The 27,173-nt window shown below is 45.4% G+C and overlaps 1 protein-coding gene across 2 annotated transcripts in view; it reads right to left on the bottom strand.

The window, feature by feature from the left end:
* Positions 1-232: 232 nt before the first annotated feature.
* Positions 233-27,173, bottom strand: part of NSF (N-ethylmaleimide sensitive factor, vesicle fusing ATPase) — a 137,750-nt gene continuing 110,809 nt past the window's right edge. For both annotated transcript variants that reach the window (XM_040989297.1, XM_040989298.1), the window contains exons 16-21: positions 27,055-27,121; positions 24,700-24,779; positions 5,896-6,030; positions 4,818-4,931; positions 2,148-2,203; positions 233-1,703 (exon numbers count right to left, since the gene is read on the bottom strand). In XM_040989297.1, coding sequence (XP_040845231.1) covers positions 1,682-1,703; positions 2,148-2,203; positions 4,818-4,931; positions 5,896-6,030; positions 24,700-24,779; positions 27,055-27,121 — 474 coding nt within the window. In that variant the 3' untranslated portion in view covers positions 233-1,681. The remainder of the gene's footprint in view (positions 1,704-2,147; positions 2,204-4,817; positions 4,932-5,895; positions 6,031-24,699; positions 24,780-27,054; positions 27,122-27,173) is intronic.

The following is a 27,173-nucleotide window of genomic DNA, read 5'->3' as shown; positions in this document are numbered from 1 at the left end:
GGGATTCACACGGAGGTATTCTGATATGGGATGTTGGTATTAGCCATGCCAAGCAATCCCGTAACTGCTGTGCTGGATTCACTTTCCAAGAAATTTTTAAGTAAAAACCATCACCTGCTACGCTGGCTGTAACAAGACAGGGATGGGCTTCTTTTTGAGCCCCACCTTCTTTGTGTGTTCCTGTCATTGTCTGCACTGCTTGGTATAAAATACTGGCTTACAGAATTTATTCAAGTATATTTACTCTTTATTGCATTCCATCATTTGCATTAAACAATATAATATCTGTATTTTTCAATATAACTTTGGACACGACACAAAGACATGAACTCATTCAACAGGAGACACAATGTGTGCTGCTGCGGGGGAGGAGGGGAGGCAGGGTCAGTGCTGGCTGAGCTGACCCAGCCACTAGCCACCAGGAACCACACAATTTCACAATACAGTCGTCCACTTTTTAAAAAAGCCACAAAATAAGCTGGGGCTGAAAAAGCGAAACAAAGTAGCTACGACACTCCTCTCTCGCAGAAGCATCTAGATAGCAGGGGCTGCGCCCTCCCCTGTGGGGATGACAGAGTCACGCCAAGGGCCACTGTGATTCCTGGGCAGTGTCCCTGCATTCTGAGCAGCAGTGAGGAGACAGTGGCAAGCTCCCCAAGCCTCACCCCGGGTCTGATGGCCGGGCTCATTCTTGGGGACTCCGAGGTGAGAGAGACCGTCCCTCCACCCCTCCAGGGCTCCAGGGGTCCTTCCTGCCTTGGGTAGAGGTATGTGGAGGACAAGGGCTGTGTGCTATGGGCGGGAAACTGCTACCTTGTCCTGGATGGCGATGGTTTAGAGGTGCTAGACAGTATACCGGTAATTTAAAATAAAGGGAAGGCAAATTCTAAGTAAGTCATTAAGCTCAGGAAAAAAAGCAAGAGTGGTGATGCTGACTAATAAGGCTTTAATGTGATGCTAAGGAGCTGACCCACTTAGAGTTGGACCCTAATTAGTGCTGGGAGGTTTGTAAATGATTTCATTTTAATAACTCCTTTCTGTTTAGGGTGTACACTTGCTCCATCTTTCACAGGTCTTTAGCATCTAGCAAGTGGTGGTGAGCATACTTCTCACCACAGAGCGCCTGACTTGAGAGCAAACAGTCACGATCTAACTGGGGACCGCAACCTGGAAGCACTTCCGGAAATATCAGAGAAAATGTCTTCGATGTCCATCCAAACACCCCACTACCTTTGTGTTGCCACTGGAAAGTGGAAGACAGTCCTCAGGAACCACCTTTTTGTCAGGCCTCCTGCTTTGCACACAGGCTGCTAGCCTGCAGCAGGCCAGGCACTGCCTTGCAACGCTCGCTGCTTCTGCCGGGAGCTCTGCAGGTGGGGTGGCGGGGAGCTTACTAAACGTAGTGTTCACGAGCATGGAATGTTTCACCTGTGGAGCTTCTAGGTCGGAAGGAGGCAGCCGTAGCCCGAGGGGTCAACCGCAGCATCCTACAGCCACTGTGCGCCTTCCACCAAGCATGAGAGGGTTCCGGGAAGCGGACGGCGGGGAGCGTCATTGCACAAATCATGCAGCGCGAGCACATGTTGAGGGTAGATAACCTTTCGCTGAGTCCATATCTGGAGGAGAGTGAAGATCCCAGGCTCTCTTCGCCTTGGTCACTGCATCCCACAGACAGTTATGTTCAGTCAAAATCCAGGGGGCTACTGCAAAGAGATGTCCAAACCAGAACACAGCTGAGCATCTGTGAGGAGCTCCTCGCCACGACATCACCCACAGCTTCCCAACGTCTTTCCTACATTTTCCCACTATGCATCTGCTGTAAGGTGAGCATCTCACAAAAGACAACGGCCACAGCTCCATGCACTTAAAAGCAGGTTCTGATAAATATGTACCATCGAGTTTTTGCCTGCATTGTGACAAGGAAGTTTTGCGAAGCAGGACAGGGAGAGAAAACCAACAGAATCAACTTCCTTGCTTGGTCCCTCAGACCTACAACACAGTGGAGAAGCCTAATAAATGAAGGCAAGGTTACTTAAGAAAGAAGTGGTCACGTTCATGTGCACTGGGCAGCCACCCTTGGTACGGGTGCTGGGGTGCTGGAGGGTCAGGGAGCTGGGCCAGTGGCCTCGCAAGCTGGCTGTACTCACGCTCCTTCTTCACGCAGGAGGGCCAGGAACTTCCTCACGCGGTACTCAGGATCCATCTAAACACACAAGACGGGACAGAGAGGGGTCAGTGGTGTCGCTTGGTAACGACGCACACACTCCTGCCAAGGCTGTGCGTGACTGCACACCCACATCCTGATCCTGCCGCACCACAAAGTCCACTGTGGTGCCCAAGGGAGGCACCTGGGTTTCCCAGTGTGGACACTGTGTCCTGGGTTCCAGCAACCTGGCTGGCTGTTGCTCACAGGCCTTGACAGGTACCACCCACCTATGAGGCAACACTGGGACCAGAGCAGTGTCCCCGTGGGGGCTCACAGGACTTCTGACTTACAGGCTCACCCAAGGCAGAAAAGACCAGACTTGGAGAAACCAAACAGGCTGCTTAGACAACTACAACCAGCTATTAGCAACTCCCCAGGAGCAACAACCCAGCCTCCGTTGGCCTTGGTCTCACTTGGTTAGTGTCTTCATGTGATGAACACAAGCTTGTGACTGCTCTGCCCTGGAGAAGAACCCATGTCTGCCATGACCGTGACCATGACCGTGACTGCTAAGGAATCCGAACAGAGGGCAGGGCAGGGACTCAGGCGTTTGCTTGGAGAGCCACACTATTGATTTCTACTGTTTTCTACTTAATACTCACACTGATTTGTTCAAATACACTTTATTCTCACTGGCCCGCCAGAAAATGATCATTCAAAACATCTTGAATTCCTCAAGATGAATTTTTATTGAGAGCAGTACACCTAACTTCTAAAATATGTTCTGGGCAGGAGTCTGTTTCCCAAGAGGGAACTCCCTGCCCTCCAGGGAGAACTTTCAAGCCGGGGAGCAGCTGTGGGCAAAGGTGCAGGTGGATTCCCCCTCTGACTGCTCCCCCCACCCCCAAAAGGACTTCTCTGCCTACCCTAGAGAGCCACTGAACAGAAGTTTCAAATGTATCAAAGTTAAGAGGGCTGACTACAAAGGACTAAGAAAAAGTGTAAAGAGCTAACAAAAGAAACATTTTTTTCCTCTTTGGGAATAGAATTACATATGAATCAATTGTCAAGTTCTTTAAAAAAAAATGAACTGGCTGGAGCTCGGCTGTAGTCAGTCAGTACTTGCAGGCCTCTGCCCATTAAACGTATTTAATATGTGTGAGCAACGACTTACTGACTTGCCTGTAGCTATGGAATTAAAAGTCAAGAGAAAGGGAGGAAAAAAGTAATCTAGATAAATGACTTTATTCCCTCAGGTGACATCCAGTCAGAGCAGATCCTGTGTGCCGTGCAAGTTTTGACAGAGTCGTGGAGGGGGAACAGAGAGGTCACGTGACTGCCCCTCGGCCCGCCCGAGCACATGCCTTTGCACTTGGGCTCGGCTCCCTCTGCAGACCTAAGGTGAATCCACTCAGCTGCAGGAAACCCACAGGACAGGCAGGACTGCAGGCTCAGAGGCCCACGAGGTGGCCGAGGCGCCCCGCAGGCGTGGCGCCCCACGCCCACTTTCTGTCCCGTGACCTTAGGTGGCATAAACTTGCTTGTTGACCTGCAGGTGTCAATGACTCAGGAGACGGTGGGGGCTAGGGGCTGGGAAGGGAAACCCATAGAGCTTTTCTCTGCAATTATCAAAAACAAAAACAAAAAGTGCTGAAACTTACATGAAAGTGCAGAGCTCATTCTGACAGCCCTTTTTGTTGCCTGAAATGCTAACCCAACTGCCCAGGCAAAGTGGCCTGCAACTTAGACTTCTAGTTCATAATGGAAAACAAAAAGTCCCTCTGTAAGCTCAGTAGTGGAACCCTTAGGTTTTAGAAAACCACAGAACTTGCCCGTAAATCTTCGGAAGAGACTGGAGGGCATCGATTTGTACTCGGTCCACGAAGTCTGTTTCAGTGGAGCTGCGAGGCTTCCATGGCACTGCTGCCACCGCTGCCACTGCCCACCACCCACCGGCTGAGCGGCTGGCCATTCAGGATGGTGCACGATGCCCAGAAACACAGCGAACAGAGTCACTCATGTCACCAACAGTGGCCTAGGTTCCTTGCTGTGTGCCCAGCTCTGCTCCAGGGAGCTGTGGCCTCAATGAGAACCACGGTGCCCACCTCCCAGTCAGCAGGGGGCAGATAAGCTGAACAAGAAGACACAGGATGGGCACATGAAGGCGTGAGGTTCCAAGAGGGGTAAAGCAAGTTGCCCATGGACAAAGATCCAGCAACATCTCCTGTGGGGCCCAGCAGCCGAGGGACCCAGTTTTTGGTACGATCCTGGACGCTTCAACCCTGTCATCATTTGTCTAGGAGCACAGCCAGGGCAAGATGCACAGAGCCCTAGGCCAGGCTGTATGACTCAATCAGCCTGTCCCTGACAACAGTGGTGTGGCGTGGTGGCCACCTGGGTGTGGGTGCAGGTGTGGTGGCTTACTGGGCACTGATGGACACTCCCAGCCCTCCTCACTGGCCCAGTGACCTTACACAACCACTGCCTAACTGCCTGTGGGACCCACAGCAAGTCATCTCTCAAGTGCGGGTCAATGGAACATCTGTCTTTCCCAGTTCTTTCCAGTTCTAGGATGCAGCAACTGCCCAAAGTAAAAGTCAGAGTTAACTCTGTAACCTAGAGACTTGGACGCTGCCCGGCGAGGCCTGAATCCCAGAAGGACATGTCTTACTTGCAAGGACATCTCAATCAGCATGAGCAGCTTCTTGATTCCTATCCAGACCTTCTTGCCTTTGACTTGCTGTGCAATTGTGGTGCGTTCCTTATCCTTAAAGTTGCCCAAAAGCTACAGAAACAATAAACAAAAACAAGAGCATGCTTGCAGCAAATACGTCAGCAATGTCACTTAGTTCTTACAGTTGTCCCTAAAGAGCAGCTATGAGAACTACTTGTGTAAGGCTGATAGGAATCACTCCTGTTTTATAATCCAGTCTGGCCCTTCCAAGGCCATCAGTTGCAATTACAAAAGTAAAACTTGGATCTGACACCCTGTTTTCCTGCAGCCCTCCTGACTTGGAGATGCATTTGTTGGGGGCAAGACAGCTCCATTCCATAACAAATGTAAGTGAAAATTTCTAACATTCCTTTCTATGAACACTCTGCATCTGTCAAAACAGACTCAGCTGAATTCTCTTGCCCACCCCAGCCTGAGAGCTGCTCAAACAAGCAGCCTGCAAACATTCATCATGTAGACAATTTTCGTTTTGCTGGGAGCACACATGGACCAGCAGGTCCCGGGGACTACCCGCTGCTGACCACCTCACTGGGTGAGACTGTCCAACAGAGCGCATGTCATCTGTGCATACTGACACACCAGCAGTTTAATGAACATAATTTTAAGCAATTCAAGACTGTCATCCTTATGAAGCTTAAGAAAACATCTCCATATTATGTACTTATGAACAGAGTTCCATTTCTGAAATTTCTAAGACTTTAATCATTGCTCCAATTTATTAAATGTGGATGGAGCCAATCCCAGGAAACGAATGCATCTAGGCGGTGACACCATTATCCCAGGTTCCTGGAGAAAATCATCCAGACACCTTCATCATGCCGGCAGCGTGTGCGCCGCCTGCACGGAGGACAGGGCAGTTAATCCGCTGTCACCGACACTCAGCATCCTTATACGATTCCTGGAAACCAATGGAGGTAATATCCCAGCACCTCCCTTTCTAGGCTGACTCAGAAAGCCAACGGCAGGAGCATGGCTGCCGTGCTGCTGGGGAACACTGGGAGCGTGGCTGCCTCACCTCCAGGGCTTCCAGCAGCTGCTCTCCTGTGGCGATGTTGGGCACGTGGATGGTGGTGCTGAACGCGTTGAGCATTTCCATTTCTTGCAGGACATCTTTGCGGCTAGTGGTCCCGATGATCAGAAGCTTGCGGCCCTGATCGGAGCAGAAAATGTTAAAATGCACAGTAAGCTTAGTTAGGAAACCAGAGCAAGGCTGAACCAAACGTGTACAATCCGCTGTTCCAATCATGGGAATAAAAATGATGGAGTCAGAGAGGAAGAAAACTCAGGATTTTCTTAATAAAAACCTAAAAATGGGGCATCAACACACTGCTTCAGAGAGAGGCTGTCTTCGGCGAGCTCCTGTCCCCACTGCTGCAGCAAGTGCCCTGGTAAACCGAGGAGATGCACAGACGGATCGGGCCCAGGTGTATGTGTGTAACTCCTTCAGCGCAAACACAGCACAAGGTGGAGCGAATTAGGGGGGATGAAGTGAATGAAGAGAGTGTATGGCCAGCTTAGCAAGGCCAAGCTTAACAAGCAGATGACTTATGCTTATTACATGCGACATGTAACAAAGTCAAAGGCATAACTGTCTCATTTTATATTTTTGTTTCATATTTTCTTTTTTAACCCCCAGGCTCATGGCCACCATTCCTAACTTCCTTTCTTCAGAACCAACCATCTTCCGTTATCCTAACTTTTCTTCTTTTCCCATTGCGAGGTCCGTCTACAATGGTTAGATTTCTGCTTTCGTCTTTACATGTTACTGACCGACTTCCCACTCTGGACGATGGGGATTTACTCTTACTTTTGTGCTGCTTCCACTATAGGCCCAACACAGTTAAGTTCGCATTCAGTATTTATCACAAACACATGACTCACAATTAAGCCACAGTGCTGTTGCATCTCCCTTCCTGGCCAGGCTTTTGTTTTGACTGGAGCCAAGAACTGTCTTTTCCCTTTCTGTTTAGTTGACCAGGCTCTTAGCATAAGCTCTTCTTTAAATAAACACAATCATCAATCTCCTTCCAAGGCGTGGAACTCACTAGAGAAGTTCAAGTGTTGCTGTTTTTAGGAGACACTGCCCTCCTGGAGTGTCTGTCTTCACAGCCAATGGAGGCTGACCACTCCCCAGGCCTGTTGCTGAGTCTTAGCTCTGCAAGCTTCTCCCTTCCCTATCAGCCCTCCAGGATCCTCACCTTCCTCCCTCTTCACTTGCTTCCCTTCCCACAGTCAATATGCCCAAAGGCTTGCTGAGAAAGACAGCATGGGCAGTAACAGTTCAAGACTGTGCAGGTAAGAAAATGCCTTGATTCTTCCCTTAGTCTCGTGTCCTCTATTTCAAACGTACGGCTTTGCCTAGCTATAGAGTAAGGTCGGAAAAGAAATGTTCTCAAACAATTCCGAAGGCACTGCTCTTTTAATTTTCAGAGTTGCTGGCTGGAAGACCAATGCCATTTGATCTCTGACCCTTTGTTTCTAACCTGTTGTTTTAAATATAAGTTCTTAAGAATCGTTATGCTTATGTTCTGTAATTTGAAAATTACACACCTTGAGACGGGTCGTCTTTACTCACATTGCTGGCACCAGATGAGTCCTTTCTACACTGGAAATTCCAATCGTTTAGTTCTAGGAAATATCTTGGATTGCGTCTTGAGATCGCCTCCCCTTCATCTTCCCTGTGTCCCTGTCCTCTGGTGGTCCCCACTGCTTGGATCCTGGTCCTCCAAGACTGATGCCAGTCTTTAAATTTTGCTCTTAGTTTCTTTCTTTTTCTCCCTACACTTTTTAGGTTACAAGCAATTTTAACTTCCAATCTTCATGCTAACGTGCTTTTTTATTCCTAAGCGCCCAATCCTGGTTTCTGAATGTCTCCTTTTCTAATTGTGAGGATTGTCTATTTAGGAAATGATGTTTTGTTCCCTGCTTTGCTTCCTGTGAGATATATTTTTTTTAATGTCCCCCCTCCCCCGTTTGGTCCCTTGGAGCTCTTCTTCAGCGTGGTGATGCTCGGTGAACCTTCACACTGCAGCAGGAGACCAACGACCAGAAGCTCTGCATCCGAGGGCCTCATGACTGGGCTGCTGGTGAGCCTTAGCTGCCGAGGTTCCTTAAGGGTCAGGATACGTGGGTGGCACAGAGACCTGGGAATCTCCCCACTCACTGCAGAGCTCGTGACTTAACCCTGCTGCCCTCCTGAGAGCCGTCTCTCGTTTAACACTCGTTACCATCAGGGCAGTTGGGAACTTGCATCATTTCCGTTTGCTGAGGCTATTACGTCTCACAAATGTAAGTAATTTGTTCAAGGTCAAATAGCTAATAAACCAAAGAGCCAAGATTGGAAACCAGACCTAGGCCCAAATAATCTGCTGCTGCCTCTCCTCAAGAAACATACACACACACACACACACACACACACACACACACACACACACACACACACACACACACACACACACACACACACTCTTTAAGAAGGTTCCTTGGGAAAATGGAATGTTTCAAACTTACGTCATTAGATTTAAGAAATACACTCAGTTCTTAGATAAGGCTCTAATACAATCATTAAACATACTCAAGGATCTTAGAAACTTAGCAGATTAAAATTCAGGAGCTAGTAGGAAAAGAACTTAAGAAATTAAAGACCAGATGCCCAAACAATTTCAAATATCATGCCACTATTGTCAATAACGCTCACGCATTAATTCTGCCCACCTGCTACAGCAAGGATGGACAAGGCACCACTACAAACAGGCATATTCAACAAGGTGGAGACCGTAGGATCAGCCACCGGTATAGCAGGGAACTGCGCAAAAACCATGAGACAGAAGCCTGACTGTGAAGCAGACAGACAAAGGGTGATTATTACTTAATAAATCAACCACTAAATACAAATACCACAGATATTTAGCAAGTTTCTAAATGAATATGGAATGACATTAAAGAGTGAGGGGGACAAGAGCTCGTCACAACACAACACGGTAAAGTAGAGGTGCTGCACTTAAGGGTGTTGGGTGGAGGCAAGAAACGCAGCAAAGAAAGCTGCTTCCTCTGGAGCTGATAATTGCTGAGTAAGTTATACGGAACCATGAAGGCTGGCGAAAACGAAGGGGAGGGTTACTCTAAGCCAGGAGCAGACACACATAGCCAAGCCCAAAGGGGGAAGACAAATAGGCTGGGATAACATACACGCTTCTACTAGAAAAGGAAACTAATGCTTTGCTCCGTGTTTTTTACACTAACTCCTATGGGTAAAATTCGGACGTTCTCCCTGAAGGCTTATCAGTGCCAAAGGCCACACGTGCCAGAACGTCCTCATTATCGTGAAGGGCAACTGTTACTTCTCCTTTTCCTTGCATTTTTAATACAACATGGCCCATAATTCATCCTTCCTCATCTTGTCCTCCTCTCTTGAGGACAATGCTGCCCCTGAAAGAAGCTTCTCGCTCTTTCCAGAAAGCTGGACTTTGCAAATCACCACCATTTTCCTAGTGAAACTCTCCTATGTTAACGGGGACTGTGTTCTTCAAAGTGTTGAAAGATTGGGAAACACAGGGCAACTTATAATGGAGCTGCTAATTTATGTTTTGCTTTTCTTCTTGTTTAACAAGACTGCAAACACTGGAAGGAGGTCATGACCCAGGCAAGTTCAGGCCTTGACTCGTAAAGCATCATCTTTAAGAAATACCGAAAAACATTACCAAATAATTAAATTATGCCGGGTCATTTTGTATATTAATTAGTGATAATGCGCATAAGGAAGCTTTATCATGAAAAACCAGCTCTGAAGGTATTCATGCAATAAATCATGCTGGCTAACATTTGAAGGGAAAAGCTGCCAGCAGCACGAACTGGGGATGCAGTTTTAGGAATAAAATTAGCAGGTGAGGGGATGGATACTCTATGCAGAGGCTGACAAGTACCCTGGGGTGCCTTCATCCCTGTCAAGAGTAGCCACTCTGCTTTCCACCTAGCGTCAAGCCAATGGGCAGACATGATGACTCAGGTAGCTGGGTCCTTGGCATGTATGTGGGAGACTCCGAAGGAGTTCTGGGCTCCTGGCTTTGGCCTGGTCCAGTTCCAGCTGTTGTGGATATTTGGAAAGTAAAGCCGGTATATGGAAGCTCTTTCTCTGATGTTCTTTCAAATAAATAAATACAAATAAAACCAACACAAGCAGACTTCATTCCAGGAGATGAGTGTGGGGCTAAGTGCAGTCCACAGAGCCCCAACATGCCTCTTGAAGCAAAGACCAACACAAGGCAAATGATCACCTAGTCGGGGAAAAACTGCTCCGGTAGCTCCTTGCTGAACTTCGCCAGTCCTGATGCTAGAAAGAAAAGACCTAAATAAAATGACTATCTGCCAATCGGATTATGATAAACATTGTTCCAAGGTTAAATAAGTATTAGTTAACTAATTCTCAGCGCCATAAGAAGCAACTCAGGTGAAAACATTACCATGAAAAAGGCAGGGCTCAGTCAGGTGTTGATCCTTCAAAAAAACCACTTCTTTACACGCTGAAGAATGCCTGGAGCACTAAGCGGCATCTAAGCCTTTTGCCACACAAAGGGCTGACCAGATAATCCACATCCTTTCATAGGTCTTGCCCATTGATTGGCCCTAATAAACTGATTTGTAACAAAAGTTCATGTGGAAGAAGGCTTATTTTCCCCCGACATAAAAATGCCACCAATATAATACTGCAGTGAAATGGAAGGGCTGATTTCAACCTATGAACAAAAGTAAAGTCAGTTATGCAGGAAAGAAAGGCCATTCTTCCCACATCATTCAATGGTGAGTGAGCGTAATACACCGTTGATAAGAAGAATTAACTGTGAACAATTGGAAATCCTGAAATGGATTAAGAAATTTAGGTTTAGTGAGTTTGAAAGTGCAACTTGGGTGGGGGGGTGGTCTTCAATTTTATTTTCTGTTAGAATCTGTGGTTTTGCCAGTGAGAGTGAAAAATGTTAGAACATGAAGAATCTACATACTCAGTAAGTGAAATATAAAACAAGCATTAGCCAATGGAATGATGAGATCTGGGTTGTGCCGCCCAAATGATTACAATTAGCCAGAAAAAGCAAAGAAATACTCAGTGACCTCTATCAGACAGTCCTGTGACCAAGGACAGTCTTCCTGAAGCGGGTTACCTGGGAAGATTCTTGTGAGATGGTAGCAATACTGAGAAAGAGGAGGCACCACAGGCCCTGAGGAGAAAGGCCAGCCTACAAACGCTACTAAGTCCCAGTGGGTGCTAGGAATACCACACTCTGAGCACCATGGGCTGAAAATCAAGACTTCCTGAAGAGATGGTGAGAGGGCAGCCAGACAGGAAAACTCAACCCAGGGAGATTGAAAATAAAAAGCAATACGAAATCTCTCTCTCTTTTAATATGACAGGCGGAACAGCAGAAGAACACAGGAATCTTCTGTCCAATGGTTCACTCCTCAGATGCCTGCAGCAGCTAGGGCTGGGCCAGCTACAGCAGCAGCCCAGAGCCCAGCTGGGTCTCTGCCATGGGTGGGCAGGGGGGCCAAGTACTTGAGCCATCATCCAATGCCTTCCCAATCACACATTAGCAAGAAATGAAACGGAAGACAGATGGGATGTCAACTGATGCAGCCTGCGTGAAATGAAGGCTTTCCGGGGAGGACGGGGGGACTGACCCTGGCAGCTTCTTACAGAGCTGGTCCTATCCAGCGGCTTCTCAGAAACATGCTGCGCCAATCCAGGTGAGCTGCCACAGTGAGCATTCTGGAGCCAGTGTGTGGTGTAGTGAGTAGGGCTGCTGCCTGTGATGCATCCTGTATGAGCACTGGTTAGTGTCCCAGCTGCTTCATTTTCAATCTAGCTCTTTGTAGTGGTCTGGGAAAACCAAAGGCAGATGGCCTAAGTGCTTGGGCCCTTGCCATTCACTAGGAAGACCCCAGTAGGAGTTTCTGGTTCCGGGTTCTTGTGGCCACCTGAAAAGTGAACCAGTGGATAGATTTCTATCTCCCCACTTTTCTGTAACTCTTTCAAATAAACAAATCAATCTTTAAAAAAAAAGTATTCCTAAGAAACACCCTGTATCTCTTAACCAGTATTTTACAGGTATGATGTCTTGCTTTTCCAAGGCCGTAAGCAGGGAGTTAGCTGGATTTGAAGTGGAGCTGCGGGGGCTTAAACTGGCACCCACATGGGATGCTGGGTGCTGCAGATGGAGAATGAGCCTGTTAAGCCATGGTGCCAGCCCTTACAATGTTCTTTTTAATGCAAGCCTAGTGCTTGCAGAAAGCAACAGGGAGATGCAGTGCCTGGATGGGCAGCAAGGCCTCCCGGGGGCACCCTGACCAGGTACAGGTTCCATCATTCAGGGCCATGTGGCCTGGGCAGATTATTTCACTTCTCATCAACTACCTCCCCTGGGCCCTAAAGCAGGACTGAAAGTTCTTCTACTTGTGAGGTCAGCCAGAAGGAAGGGAAGCTGACACCTGGGTCTTTGCCGTCATTGTCACAAGGCAGACTAAGAGCTGGAATAGAAGGCTGGGAGAGGAACCTGGGAATTTCTTTGGGCCTCAGGAATCCACAAGGTCAGTCTGGCGGTGAGCGGCAGGATGTCTGGGACTCCTCCCCGCTGCTGCAGAGGGCTGCAGCACGCAGCACAGGGCAGGCTACTCTGTACTAGGGCAGGGGAGAGCACCAATCCTCAGGTCAATCAGGTGTTCAGTACCAGCAGAAGCCTGAGGTTGCAGGTCAGGAACCCTCTGGGAAAGAGCCACCTCCGTGCAGGGACAGCGAGGGGCCTCTGGTGGGGTGGGAGGCCAGAAGTTTCCAAGAAAGGGGACCGAGCTGAGCAGGAAGGGTTCTGGGCCACCAAGGATTCTGGCCGCGCTCCTGAGCTGGGAAGCCCTGATTTTGTTCTCATTGTGTTTGACAGAGACCTCGGCTAACTGCCACCTCAGCCCAGCGCTCCGCGGCATTCCTGCGCAAGCCTGACCCATGTTTCCAGCCTGTTGGCTCCTGTGGGTGGAGCTGCACCTTGCGGGGTACCGCTCTCATTGAATCCTGGAAAAACCCACTTTCTTAAGGCCTCAACCTTTTGCACGTGGATTCAATGTGCTCAGTAGTATTTCTCACTTTTAGGGAGGCAAGTTTGCAAAATAAACTTTTAAATAAAGATTTATTCAAAAGGTAGAGTGAGAATGAAAGTGAGTGAGAGAGAAAGAGAGCTTTCCAACCACTGTTCCCTCCCCAAGTGACTACAACAGCCAGATCTGGGCCAGGCTGAAGCTAGGACTCAGGAATTCCATCTAAGTCTATGTGGGTGGCAGGGGCCTAAGATCTGGGCCATCTGCCATTGCCTTCCAAAGTGCAGCAGCAGGAAACAGACTGGAAGTGGAGCTGCTGGGCATGGCAAGCAGTGGTTTAACCTGCTGCACCACATTGCTGGCCCCTGCAACACAATTTCCATGATTCAGACCCATTGTGTCTAACACAGAAATGGACCCAGGACAGTCCCTTTGTCTGGAATGCTTTCCCTTTAAAGCCAAGATTTGCTTGAATTCCAGCTTTTCCGCAGGTCTACTCCCTGGAGCTCCAGTTAAAACTTCCCCATCTCCTTCTTCGCTCCTCCTGCTCTCGCCCCCGGAAGGTGGGACTCACTTTGACTACCTGACCCACTTTACTGGGTCCCTGTACTGATTGCATTTCTCACTGATCCTCCTTCCTGAGGACTGGGTCTTGGGTCCAGTTTCACTGGTGCATCTGGGACCAGCACAATGCCTTCTACCCCGTGCATGCTGCAGGAGAGAATGAGGAGCGCCGGGTGGGCTTCAAGGCGCCAGATGATTCCTTCTTAGTTACACTCTCCCTTGGGACCCTGGAAGAGTGTCTTCAATAGGACAACCACTTCCCGCTACTTGGAGGATCTGCATCTTTGAGTCCCACCTGCTGAACACCATGACAGGCAGCAACAATGTTTAATGAATGAAGTGTGGCATGTAGGCTTCACTTCACTCAAGAGATAAGTAGATCTCAAAGGCTGCCACATCGTGTTCTTCTAATCAATTAATTAGAGAAGAAATCTAAGGCTCATTAGAAGCCATTAATATTAAGCATCTTATACATCTCTAGGTTTCCCCAAACCAAGGGAAGTCTGGCTACCACTAAAAACAGCTGGGAGATGGGCCCGGCGCGGTGGCGCAAGTGGTTAAGGTCCTCGCCTTGCACGCCCGGGATCCCATATGGTCGCCGGTTCTAATTCCGGCAGCTCCGCTTCCCTTCCAGCTCCCTGCCTGTGGCCTGGGAAAGCAGTCGAGGACGGCCCAAAGCTTTGGGACCCTGCACCCGCGTGGGAGACCCGGAAGAGGCTCCTGGCTTTGGACTGGCATAGTATCGGCCCGTTGCGCTCACTTGGGGAGTGAATCATCGGACGGAAGATCTTCCTCTCTGTATATCTGCTTTTCCAATAAAAAAAAAAATAAAAATAAATCTTAAAAAAAAAAAAACAAAACAACTGGGAGAGGAACAGGGCTCTTCCCAGGCCCTACCTGTATTTCTGATCTCTGTTGCTCCAACGTTCTGTAACTTTTTTCTTTCTTTTGCAGTTAAATGTCTATGTTGAATACCAAAGGAAGGATGTTTCAAATAAATCATGCTACAACTAGGCAGACAACTACACTTAAATTCTCCATTAGATTTTCCCCTGAAGCAAATTCTTAGTCTACTTCTGTGTAGTCGTTCCTGTGGTGTTGCCAGCAGGGCGGGGGACAGAGAGGAGGGGAGTCATGATGCAGGCTGGATATGGCAAAGAATCTTAAGCCCAGCTCACTCACCCCAGGCCCTGTTGACTGTACACTGTTTAGGCTTTACATGTGAGGTGCTCTGAGAGCCGGCCTGCTCTGCCCAGGCCCAGGGCTGGAGACATGACACTGGCTTGGGGGGGAAGTGGTCTGTGCTGAAACTGGAGCTCAGTCTTCACAGATAGGCTCACTCTGTTTCACTGCTCTGGAATTTTCCACTTAGATTAGCAGGGGCTGATCTCCCAATTGTGAAGTAGGGAGAGAGATCACTTACGAAAACACAACCTTTGGGCTTTGAGGAGAAAAGATTAAGTAAATGAAGAAAATAAAGTCGCACTGATCCTGCCCTGGCATTCTCAATGCTGAAACGAAGGGTTGTGTTGGCGGATGCTTTCTCATGAGAAAAAAAAAAAATAACTATTACAAAGTTTCCCAGAGTTCCTGCCAGTTGGCAAAACCACTTCTTGTGTTTACAACCATAGTTCAAAACTTGTCTGCGCTCCACACTTCATCCTCATTCCATCTCACATAGCCCGTTTTCCTCCTCTGGGCATCAGTCTTTCAGAACATGGATTCTAAATGTCCAGTAACACTGTCTAATGTATCCAGAGGGCAGTTTGCAAAAAATATTTTCCATAATCAAGAGACAAGAAGGAAGCCCAAATTCTCTAATTTCCAGAATTGATAAAACAAAGCAATGTGAGGTTCAAGAAACTCTGCTAGGGGCTGGTGTTGAGGTACAGTAAGCTAAGCTACCAGCTGCAGCACTGGCATCCCTTCTGGGTGCTATCTGAGTCTTAGCTGTTCTGCTTCTGATCTGGCTCCCTGCTGACGTGCTTGGGAAAGTAGTGGAGGATGGCCAGCATGCTTGGGCTCTTGCACCCACGTGGGAGACCAGAAAGAAGCTCTTAGCTCTTGGCTTTGGCTTGGCCTGGCCACAGCAACTCTAAGTCATTTGGGGAGTGAACCAGTGGAGGGAACACCTCTCTCTAACTCTCTCTCTTCATAATTATGCCTTTTAGGGCCCGGCGCGGTGGCGCAAGTGGTTAAAGGTCCTCGCCTTGCACGCCCGGGATCCCATATGGGCACCGGTTCTAATCCCGGCAGCCCCGCTTCCCTTCCAGCTCCCTGCCTGTGGCCTGGGAAAGCAGTTGAGGACGGCCCAAGGCTTTGGGAACCTGCACCCGCGTGGGAGACCCAGAAGAGGCTCCTGGCTTCGGATCAGCATAGTATCGGCCCGTTGCGCTCACTTGGGGAGTGAATCATCGGATGGAAGATCTTCCTCTCTGTCTCTCCTCTCTGTATATCCGCCTTTCCAATAAAAAAATAATAAAAATAAATCTTTAAAAAAAAACATAATTATGCCTTTTAAATAAATAAAATACATCTTTTTTTAAAAAGGAGCTTTACTAATAAAGGCAGGCACAGTGGTCAGGATCTAAGGAGCTTTAAGAAGCTCAAAAAATATTCTCATTTCTCTTAAAAAAAGAGAACTTTGGGTTGAATGCAATGTTTCAATATACTGTAAACTGTGACAGATTAACTTCTAGATTCTTCAACATATATAGTAACACAGTCATCTTTATACCAACAGAAAATGCAACTTTAAATAAGTTCTCATGGAGAAAGGGGCCCACAAAAGTCCTAGCAAGGCTTCTACACACACAGAATAAGCCCCAAGGACACTTGCTTCAGGGACAGAAATTGTGAAATGACACCCTTATACCAGGAGCCAAGGGGAAGCTTTGGTGTTAGGCGACAGGTGGCCACAAGGAAAGGAAGTAGGCGGGCTAGTTTGTAGAGGCTCCTGGGAGCTCTCGCCATGGCCACACGCCAGGCCTCACTCTGTGCCTGTCCCTCCTGAGCGCTGGAATGCCGGTCAGTTTCTTTACAATAACCTCCCAGCCCCTCCAGCAGAGCCTTTGTCTTAGGATTTGGTAAATGTCTGTTTCAGTAAAGGAGAGATGGGGAGGAAGGTGTCCCTGCTCTTTTCTCCAGTTCTGTCACAGAGCTCGGGAATACCAAGCTGGAATCTGGAACACACTTTCTATGGAACTTCCTGTATACCACAGTTAAATGCTTCCGTTTTCCCATGTTACAAGCCAAACAGGTGCCACAGGCTAGCTACAGGCACTGCCTGCTTCCTTAATACCTGCGTGGTCCAAGGGCTTGCAAAGATCTCCACCACACATTATCTGACCCATAATGGGATAGTTAAGGCAGGAGGAATCACCTCCATTTTACAGATGAAGAAATAAATGCAAAGAAATTAAAGGGACTGCTTTACAGCTACAAAGTCTGAAACTATCTGAGCTAAGACTCAAGCTTGGCTTTCTGTCCCAGGTTACGAGGGGAGGGCAGCACCACCAGTTGACAGCACTGTGGATGATAAGAGTTTAACAACTTTTTACAGCAGTGTCGTTAATGCATTGGTGCTGAAAGAAGACATTCTGGCTGTAAGAAAATGTTTTAACATTTCTCTGATGATTAAAATGTACATATTAATTCTGAGTTATCTGAAAATAGTACTCTGCCTTCCAATTCATTTTGGTATTTATACCTATAATAGATGCGCTCTTTCTCAAGTCCAAATGAATAAGAAAGATCAAACTCTATTTGGATGACCTGGTTTTACTCAGCAGAAACTTGTAGTGCTGTGTTTCTGAAGGATTCGTAACTTTCTTTCACTGTGTTTGATGTATCTTACATTAACCCACATATATATTATGTATGCACACATACTCAATGTATACGAAACTTTCCAAGAACATCTGCGACACCTAAAAGCCATTTAATGTCACTGACTTAAAAATGGGAAAACTAGGCCCCTAAACTGCCAATCACATAGCTTGTTTTGTTTGTTTATTTGTGAAAAATGAAGTCTGATACGGAGTCACGGCTTCAGTGGCTACAATGAGTGTGTCTGGCACAACGACTATAGCTCTTTTCTGAAATGAGTATATATCTTATTGAGTCACACTGGAGTCATTAGGCAGTGTTAATTGTGAGCAGATAGGGGGAGAGATACTCATGTCTAGGCCTGTACCATTTGGAGGTTGTTCCATTATCTGCTCATTTCACTAAAGCAACCCAAACTGAGGAGTTGCCTAACACTACCAAGACGTCCTGATGACATATCTGAAGACTGTACTGAGACACCATGTAAGGCTTACACAAAAAGCGATCTCGTCTTGGCACAGGTGATACAATGAACACGTCTGCATGAGTATTCGGACAGTTTCTTGGTGGTTCACACCGTATCATGCCCTTCCAGCTATAGACCCAATTTCCTTTTAATGCTTAGCTGCAAGACCAGTGGGCAGGCTATCATTTTATTTTTCTTTCTTTCTTTTTTAAATCTATTTTTATTTTGAATTCTGAATTATGTGGTACAATTTTGTATAGGCTGGGATTCCCTCCCAAATAGATTTTCCCCATTTTGCTACATTAGTGTGGTCCTTCATAAGGAATCATAATTCTATCAGTCTCTTATTTAAGTGTACCCCGACATTTTTGGTACAGACAATGTCAGGCAGTCCAGCATGCCATTGTCTACACATGTCCAATAGTTTCACTGGGAATCTATCTTTCGTCTGAAAGCAGGGATGCATGTTCCATTATATTATTTTAATTTTCAAAAACCTCATAGTTGAGTCAAAATTCTAGCAGCTATTTAGGTCTGAGTCCTACTTCAGTAATACCACCACAAATTTGGAGTAGTATTCTTCTTTTGTAAAAGTTGACCGTTTCTAAAGTCTTCCCTGGCATGCTGAACACACATACGGACTGAGATATCAACTCCTGGGTTTAGCTCAGCTGTGAGGGGCCTCATCCACTTACTCAAGTTTACCATCAGGTATTTTGCTTTTCTATGTGCCAGGTCCTAAAAAGCATGGGACATTCTGAAAAAGGACTGATTCCTCCACAGATCACAAGGCTGTTCACTTAAATAAAGATGAGGTCTTCTGATGGGAACAAACAGAGTGTCAAGGAACCCAGGGCTGAACAGGCTTGGAACTGGAAAGTCACATCTTCCTACAGCTGAGGACTTCCTTTTTCAGACATTTTGTCTCCCAAGAAAAAAGGGGGGAAAAAAAAAAGAGGAAGAAGAAGGTAGCAGAAGAGATGTGTGAGGGAACAGCCGAGGCCCCGGTGGTTCACCTGGCCTGCTCACTTTGCTACAGCTTCTGCCTTGACATTAAGATCGTGGCTTTCATCCCCCTGATGGCGAAAAGAACATCCCCCTCGACTTCCATAAATCTGCAAACGTTGAAAAGAGCCCCCAGTGTCATCAAGTAAAAGAGGCGGCTTTAGGAATCTCTCTGGAAGGAGGGGTGTCTTCAAGCCTCTCACCGCTAAGCTGGACATTTCCTAACACTGGACAAATTGTACGTCCAGCCCAGGGAGGGTGAACCGCAGTGGTCTTTTCCCCTCCAAGCCAATTGTTAGCTTTTCACAGGCAGCAGCGGGGAGGCACATGTGAAGCCTCCGTGTGACGGAGAGCACCCCATGCCCTGTGTGACTCTGCATGTAGATGAAGCAGGCTGGGAGCCTTCTGCGCCGCCGCTGCCGAGTTCTCAGAGAAGCCCTTTTCTCCGGCGTGGCTCCCTGCTGGGACAGCCCTTTTCAATTTTTCTATCCCCCCTCCATCTCTTCTCCTGCACAACACAGGGAAACTTGATCAGAATAAAGACCTAGGGAACATGTTTTATTTTCTCCTGCTGAATCCATTTTAGAAAAGCTTTTAATTGGTTTTAAAAAGATGCTAAACAAAATGTGATGATGTTTTTTTAGTCTTCGTGAACTACAGATACCACTTTTTATACTTTCAAAGGGCTAATAAATCAATCATGAAATTAACTCTCCAGCTACATTTAAAGCAAAGCTACTGAATATCGAGTTCATTAAAAATCTATGCATTTACTTAGAAAAATTTAAAATTCAAAGAAATTATCCTAGTAACTGGACTCTGACTTGAATTTTTAGTTCTACACTGAAAATCCAAGACCTAGGCAATCACAAAGGAAAAAAAGGAGGGTTTGTGAGCCAGTTCTAATAAAGCCAATTTACAAGAAGGGGTGGGGGAGGGGTGGGAGGAGCAGCGAATGTCTTGATACCTAACAACATCGCGGCCCTGCAGCGATTCTCTTCTTTGAGCATGTGCACACGTGCACATACATTCTGCTGTGTGAAAGCTGAAATCACAACAAATGCAAAATTAAAAATCCCTGGACTGCAGGCACTGCTGTGACAGATACCTGTATGATTCTTTTGAAAGAAAACTGCCCCAAACTCTTCTGTTTTCTTGCAGGAGATAATAGCATTCCATAATTGTTGAGCATCTTTACAACATTCAGCTCCACACACCCTGCAAGCAGCTGACAGTCCTACTTGACCATGCTTGGGTGAAGCAAAAGCTTCCACTTGCCAGTGACAGATATTCTTGATACTGGATCAGCCTGATTTTTCCCTATTTTTCTAGAGCGGTTTTAAACTATCCTTACAAAGCAAGGTGCCATAGACAAAATATGCTTTTATTTATTTAAGTACATGCTACCAACAACTGTTATAGACAGTAGCTTCTCCTACCACTGACTCCCTTCCACAGCAGGTCATCCAATGGTCTAGGTCACGGTCATGAAGTCTGACCCATGACAGGATGCTTTGCTCTTAAGAGAATCTGTTCTTTTCAACCACTACAGCCACCAGGTTGCTCACTCTTACATGTTGTCACATCCCTCCTCTGCAGTCCTTACAGTTCATCCCATCTCCCTGATTAGTGACCCACGTTCTGTTTCGAGGGTTCCCCCCAAGCTGGGCCTTGGGCTTCGGTCGCTCACCCCTTTCTCTCTAACCCTCCCTGTCATTTTCCCACCCTCATTTCAGGAGCTTCTAAAACACACTTTTTTTTTTTAATGTAACCACTTTATTGAGATATAGTTTGCCCAGCACACAGCTCACCCTTTAAGGTGCACAATTCAGTAGTTTTAATATATTCATGGAAGTGTGCAACCAAAACACACTCAATTTTGGGATATTTTCACCACCCCACACCTATTAGCAGTTTCCTTCCATTCTCTCCATCCCAATTCTAGGCAACCACTAATTTACTGTCTAGATTGATCCATCAATTCTGAAAATGCATAACCAATCAGGCACTGCTGGAGTGATTTCCAAAGGTTTCACAGCTTTTATATCCTCAACCAGCAGGGTACCTGGGGTTCCAGTTCCTCCATATCCCCGCCAACACTTGTTACTACCTGACATGGTGACAACAGCCATCCCTAGGAAGTGAACTAGCACTGCACTACATTAGTTTTGATTTGCAGTTTCCTGATGATTAAATAACATCAGGTATCTTTTTATTTCTTGTTAGTCCTATCCTTTTTAGACTTTATTTCTGAATGCTTCCTGTAAATACAAATCTAAGCATACTCAAGAATTTAAGCCCACTAAATAAAACATATATGTATTTAGCAAGATTTACATATATATAAATCTTGTGGACGACTGGTTCATGAAGTGTGTGCTGTATGGATAAACCTCTGAGCCAGATGTCTGATGATTTAAAAGTATAAGATAATGATGGGGCCGGAGCAGTGCCTCAATAATTGTCCTCCTGCAAGCACCGGCATCCCATGTGGGTGCCAATTTGCGTCCTGGCTGCTCAAATTCCAGTCCAGCTCCCTGCCTGTGGCCTGGGAATGCAGAGGAAGATGGCCCAAGTCCTCAGGTCCTTGCCCCTGCATGGGAGACCAGAAGAAGCTCCAGGCTCCTAGCTTTGGGTTGACTCAGTTCTGGCCCTGCACCCATTTGGGGAGTGAACCAGCTGATGGAAGATCTTTTTGTTTTGTTTTCTCTCTGTAAATCTTCCTTTCAAATAAAAAACATATATATCATAAATCCTTTTTAAAAACAATGTTATTAGGCCCGGTGCAATGGTGTAGTGGTTAAGGTCCTCTCCTTGCACGCCGGGGATCACATATGGCCGCCGGTTCTAATACTGGTGGCAGTCTGCTTCTCATCCAGCTCCCTGCTTGTGGTTTGGGGAAGCAGTTGAGGACAGCCCAAAGCCTTGGGACCCTGCACCCGTGTGGGAGCTCCTGGCTTCTGGCTTCGGATTGGCTCAGCTCTGGCTGTGGAGGCCATTTGGGGAGTGAACCATCGGATGGAGGCTCTTTCTCTGTCTCCTCTCTATATATCCACCTTTCCAATAAAAATAAATAAATCTTAAAAAAAAATGTTCTTTCCATGAAGTTCTTTTTAGAAAATACAAAAAGCTAGGGCCCTGGCGTGTTCGCCTAGTGACTAAAGTTCTCGCCTTGAATGCGCCAGGATCCCATATGGGTGCCGGTTCCAATCCTGGCAGCCCTGCTTCCCATCCAGCTCCCTGCCTGTGACCTAGAAAAGCAGTTAAGGACAGCCCAAAGCTTTGGGACCCTGCACCTGTGTGGGAGACTTGGAAGAGGCTCCTGGCTCTGCTTAGCTCTGGCCGTTGTGGCCACTTGGGGAGTGAATCAACAGATAGAACACCTTCCTCTCTGTCTCTCCTCTGCTCTGTATATCTGACTTTCCAATAAAAATAAATAAATCTTAAAAAAAAAAAGAAAGACGAATCAACTATTCTAAAATTTTTAATCAAAAGATTCCAGTCTATTTCTGAATACTTTGTTTATTTCTATTAGTATCTAGTTTGGATTACAAATAATTCTCAGCCAGGGGATATTTCTTTGTTTATATCAATGTCATGTAGACACTATTAGAGTCCGATATCGTGGCACAGTGGGTTAAGCCTCAGTCTGATGCCAGTAGCCTATATGAGAGCCAGCTTGAGTCCTGGATGCTCCTCTTCCGACCCAGCTCCCTGTGAATGCTTCTGTGAAAGCAGCAGAAGACGACCCAGTGCTTGGCCCCTGCCACCCATGTGGGAGACCTGGATAGAATTCCAGCCTCCTGCCTTCAGCCTGACCCAGCCCTGGCAATTTCAGCCATTTAGGGATAGAACATATTGTTCTTTCTTTTTCTGTAATTCTTTCAGATATATAGATAAATCTCTCTCTCTTTTTTTAGAGATTTATTTATTTTTATTAGAAAGGCAGATTTACAGAGAGAAGGAAAGATAGAGAAGGATCTTCCATCCGCTGATTTGCTCCCCAAGTGGCTGCAACACTAGAGCTCAGCCGATCCATAGCCAGGAGCTTCCTCGGGGTCTCCCACGTGGGTGCAGAGTCCCAAGACCTTGGACTGACCTTGACTACTTTCCCAAGTCACAGGCAGAGAGCTGAATGGGAAGTAGAACAGCCAGGATATGCACTGGCACCCATATGGGATCCTAGTGGGTGCAAGGTGAGGATTTTAGCCACTAGGCTACTGCAAGCGGTCAACAAATAAACCTTTCTAAAAAAAATTTTCCCCAGATACAAGAGGAAGAAAAAGAAAATGTTTAAACAATGGTCTTGTCCACTTTCCCCTGATCCTTGGCCCTTCCCACCATGATCAACTATGTAAACATCAAAAATAAAATTAAAAAAAACTTTAAAAAATGTATAAAGTATTCAACAACATAAGGAACAAGATATATAAAGTAGTATTTAAAAGTATTATTTTTTTGAATGACTTTTAGCATGTATTACTTTTAGTTAAAAAAAAAAGTTGACTATTGTAAAAAAAATTTTTTTAATGAGGAGGGGGTAAGGGAAATTCCAGGGCCGATGGAACTGTATCATAAGATGATAATAATAAAAATAAGTTTTAGTGCCTGTGGAAAAATTTCCCACTCTAGTAATTATAAGTATGACTTAATGAAAAGTAGGCCTTTTAAGTATATAATATTATGTTTTTATATTTATAATACTATATATAAATATTGAGGAAATATTGCTTATATTTATAGATTCAACAACTTTAGATATACCCATTTATGTATTTATAAAAGTACTGAAAGATAAGGGGGGGTGGAAATAGACCCACTTCCCTACCTTCAGCCTGAGTATAAACATAAACTCAAACTGCAGTGATTGAAAAAAACAGTTTATGTAAAGATGATTTTAAAAAATCCTTCCACAGTGCAAATATGTAGGAAGTTTTCAAGGTTGCTGTAGGTTGTGTCTTTTCAACAGAAGTCTGTCCTTAAATATATAACGTACAAATAATTTTATTTATTAATTTTAATTATTAAATTAACGAGATTCACAAGCTGAACCTTCAATATTTTTGTTACAGATTACTTTACATTTCCAATTTCAAACATGAGAACATCGGGGTACTTTTCAAGTCAGTGCTTCACCTTGGGGCACAGGCCACGGACTGGCATTTCTCTGAGGTTACAGCTGCCGGAATCAGTCGGGAGAATTTGTGTCTTGTGATACAGGACGACATGCTCTAGTGCCTTTACAGAATCAACATGCGTAACCAACCTTCACAGATTGGTTTTAAATTGGTTAAACTATCAAAACCATCAGTGCCTAATAGCCCTGTCCATAACATTGGAACCACACGGCCCAAGATCCTGGCTATACACTCCTCAAAAGCATTTTCAACCCAAGAGAAGTGGCTTTAAATCAGCTGTAAAATAAAAAAGAAAACCTGCTGGTAGTTAATAAACAAACTTCTCCAGATACAAATTCTGGAAAATGATAAAATGAAAACAAAGTGAACAAGTAGCTCCTTCGATAATATTATGATCTTTGTTAGGAGGTCAAAGAGTGATGGTATAGAATTCACAAAACAAACAAAAAATTATATTCTGAAAGAGTGACATTTTGATATCTTCAGAAAAGGAATAGGAAAATTCCATTAAGAGAATAATTTGCCTGAAGACAGAGGCCAGACCAGATGACTTTTTAAAATCCTTTTTTCAAAATCCTTTCAACAACGTAATTTTATGTTTATGAACCATGCTCGCTTATTTATCTATTATGAACCATGCTTATTTATTCAGAAAACTTAAAATTGTCAATTGTTTGTAGTTTGCTGGAAAACTCATGTTTGTTATGTTTATGATGATGATAAATATATATATATTTTTTACCTGAGGAGGTGCCTTTTTCAGTAACACAAGAAGAGCCTGTAGGACCAGATTGGAGAACCGAGGGCCAATGGGGACATAGTCTGGAAGAGAAACACAGCTGTGTTAAGAGCTCCAGGCACAGATATCCACACTGCAGCCACTCAGACAGCTCCCCAGGACAGAGCTCCAATAACCAGTTGCTTCAAGGAGCACTTCAACTGTACATTTCTCGAAAAGACTTCCAACCAGCCCTTTGCAGTTCATGGAGACATCCCTGGTTTTCAGAGACCTTTTTTTTTTTTTTTTTTTTAAGGAGGGAGTGGAGTGTAGGGAGAATACCAGATATATTCATTGAGCAGTTCTAAGAGACTACTGCAAACCATGGCAGGAACATAGTACAGAGAGCAAAATATGGTGCTTGAGAATGAGGGGAGGGGAAATGATAAACAATTCATTTATTGCAACAAAACTGATGGCAGAGCCATTAGGACTGGCCTTGGATGGTGTAGAACATATAACGTTCTAAGAGAATTTCATACCTATTACAGTTCCGCCACTGCCAAGATCCTATGAGCATAAACGTCCCCTCCTCAGTTTCTCCGTACGTAGCACAGGCACCCTCACTCTGTACTTAATGTCCACCTGCAGCCACCAGCCCTTTGAAGTCAAGAGATCCGTCCACTTTCTGAAGACATGGCACCTTCTACTCAGCATTACTATTATTATGATTTTTTGTGAATATATGCTATAACAAGCAGCATCTTACTTCTGAGACCCTACTAATTCTGGGGCAGTAGTAAGGGCTCCGTAAATGCTTGCTGAATAAATGAACAAACAAGTACATATAATAACTATTCATACAAGGGAAAATATACGCAGAGGGCACACATTCCTGACATAGTAGTGTTGCTATGACCACACATCTCAATTGTGTTTAGATAAAGGAATTTACTCAGAGCAATGAGTATGTGCCTAAAAGCTTTTTAAAGAAATAATCCTTTAAACTGGGCTGAGAAGTATCAAACATAACAAACCAAAAAACGGAGGGCACTAGATAAAACTATCAGTTTAAGAATTCTTCATAGATATACCAACTGTGCTTTATAACAAATATTCCTAAAACTTAAGAAACTAACAGAGGACCCAAAGCACGTTTGAAAATCAAGATGCAAATGTAGTAGAAGAGTTACTGTGAAATCACTACCACACTATTACGGACGCTTAAGGAGGAAGGGATTAGTCAAGCGGTGGATAGCATTATCAGACATTCACTAAGTCACTAGGTGGGTTTCTGTTTCAATAGCTTATTATCCATCCAGAGCCATGATTATAATGAATTTATGCAAGACTGATTTAATTTTACAATAACATAAAATGTCAGAGAAATAACCATTTTCTGGCTTTACTTGTAATTTGCTCCCTAGGCACTGAGTTCAGGAACTAAGCTGCATTCATTTTTGTTTCCTGTCAGAGTACATGCCAATTTAGGAGATGTTAACAAATACTTTAAAAATTCACTACAGAGCACTTCCATCCTCCAGAGTGTTTGCAACATTTGCCTTCACATTTGCTCTGTGAGTCTGAGATAAGCAAGCAGTGGATTATAGTCTCTGTTGTGTAAGTACAGAAATTGAGGCACAGGAAACTCACGTCTGCTCCAGGTGTTTTAGAAAATGTGTGGATTTCATTCTGATCCTAAACTCTTCTTTGATTAGTTTTGTCAAAATTCATATGCACTGGGCCCAAGCCATAGCATAGTGGTTAAAGTCCTCGCCTTGAACTCGCTGGGATCCCATATGGGCATCAGTTCTAATCCCGGCAGCCCCGCTTCCCATCCAGCTCCCTGCTTGTGGTCTGGGAAATCAGTCGAGGATGGTCCAAAGCCTTGGAACCCTGCACTCATGTGGGAGACCCAGAAGAAGCTCCTGGCTCTGGGCTTTGGATCAGCTCAGCTCTGGCCGTTGTGGTTGCTTGGGGAGTGAACCATCGGATGGAAGATCTTCCTCTCTGTCTCTCCTCCTCCTCTCTGTATATCTGACTTTGCAATAAAAATAAATAAATCTTTTTTTTAAAAAAAAATTCACATGCACAAATGAAAATTATTAACCATTTGCTACAAGCAGGGCACACTGTGAAAAGCAGAAAAATGACAAGAGACACATATCCTTCAATAAGCTATCTACAACAGAGTCACAGCCATTAGACATTTTTAGCAGGAATACCATCTCTGATATAAAATATAACATTCCCTTGAAAGACAAAGAAGAGTGCTTTGATTGCTGTACAGTTTATAAATATCTGTTATTTTCACTTAAAATTTTTGAGACATTAGCTGTAATGTGGCACAGAGAGTAGAATGGCAAAGTCATGGCTCACCTAGTAGTCTTTCAATGTCATCCACGACCACACAGCTGAGCTGGGATTTGTATGCATCATCAAAGATCTGGAAGAAAGCAACACCACTGATGACCTCATCACCTTCCAGAATCAGGACA

Source organism: Ochotona curzoniae, unplaced genomic scaffold, assembly GCF_017591425.1.
Source record: "Ochotona curzoniae isolate NIBS_2020 unplaced genomic scaffold, NIBS_Ocur_1.0 contig_520, whole genome shotgun sequence".
In the NCBI taxonomy this organism is placed as follows: domain Eukaryota; kingdom Metazoa; phylum Chordata; class Mammalia; order Lagomorpha; family Ochotonidae; genus Ochotona; species Ochotona curzoniae.
The sequence above is the reverse complement of the archived record's forward strand: the minus strand, read 5'-3'. Positions and strand labels throughout refer to the sequence as shown.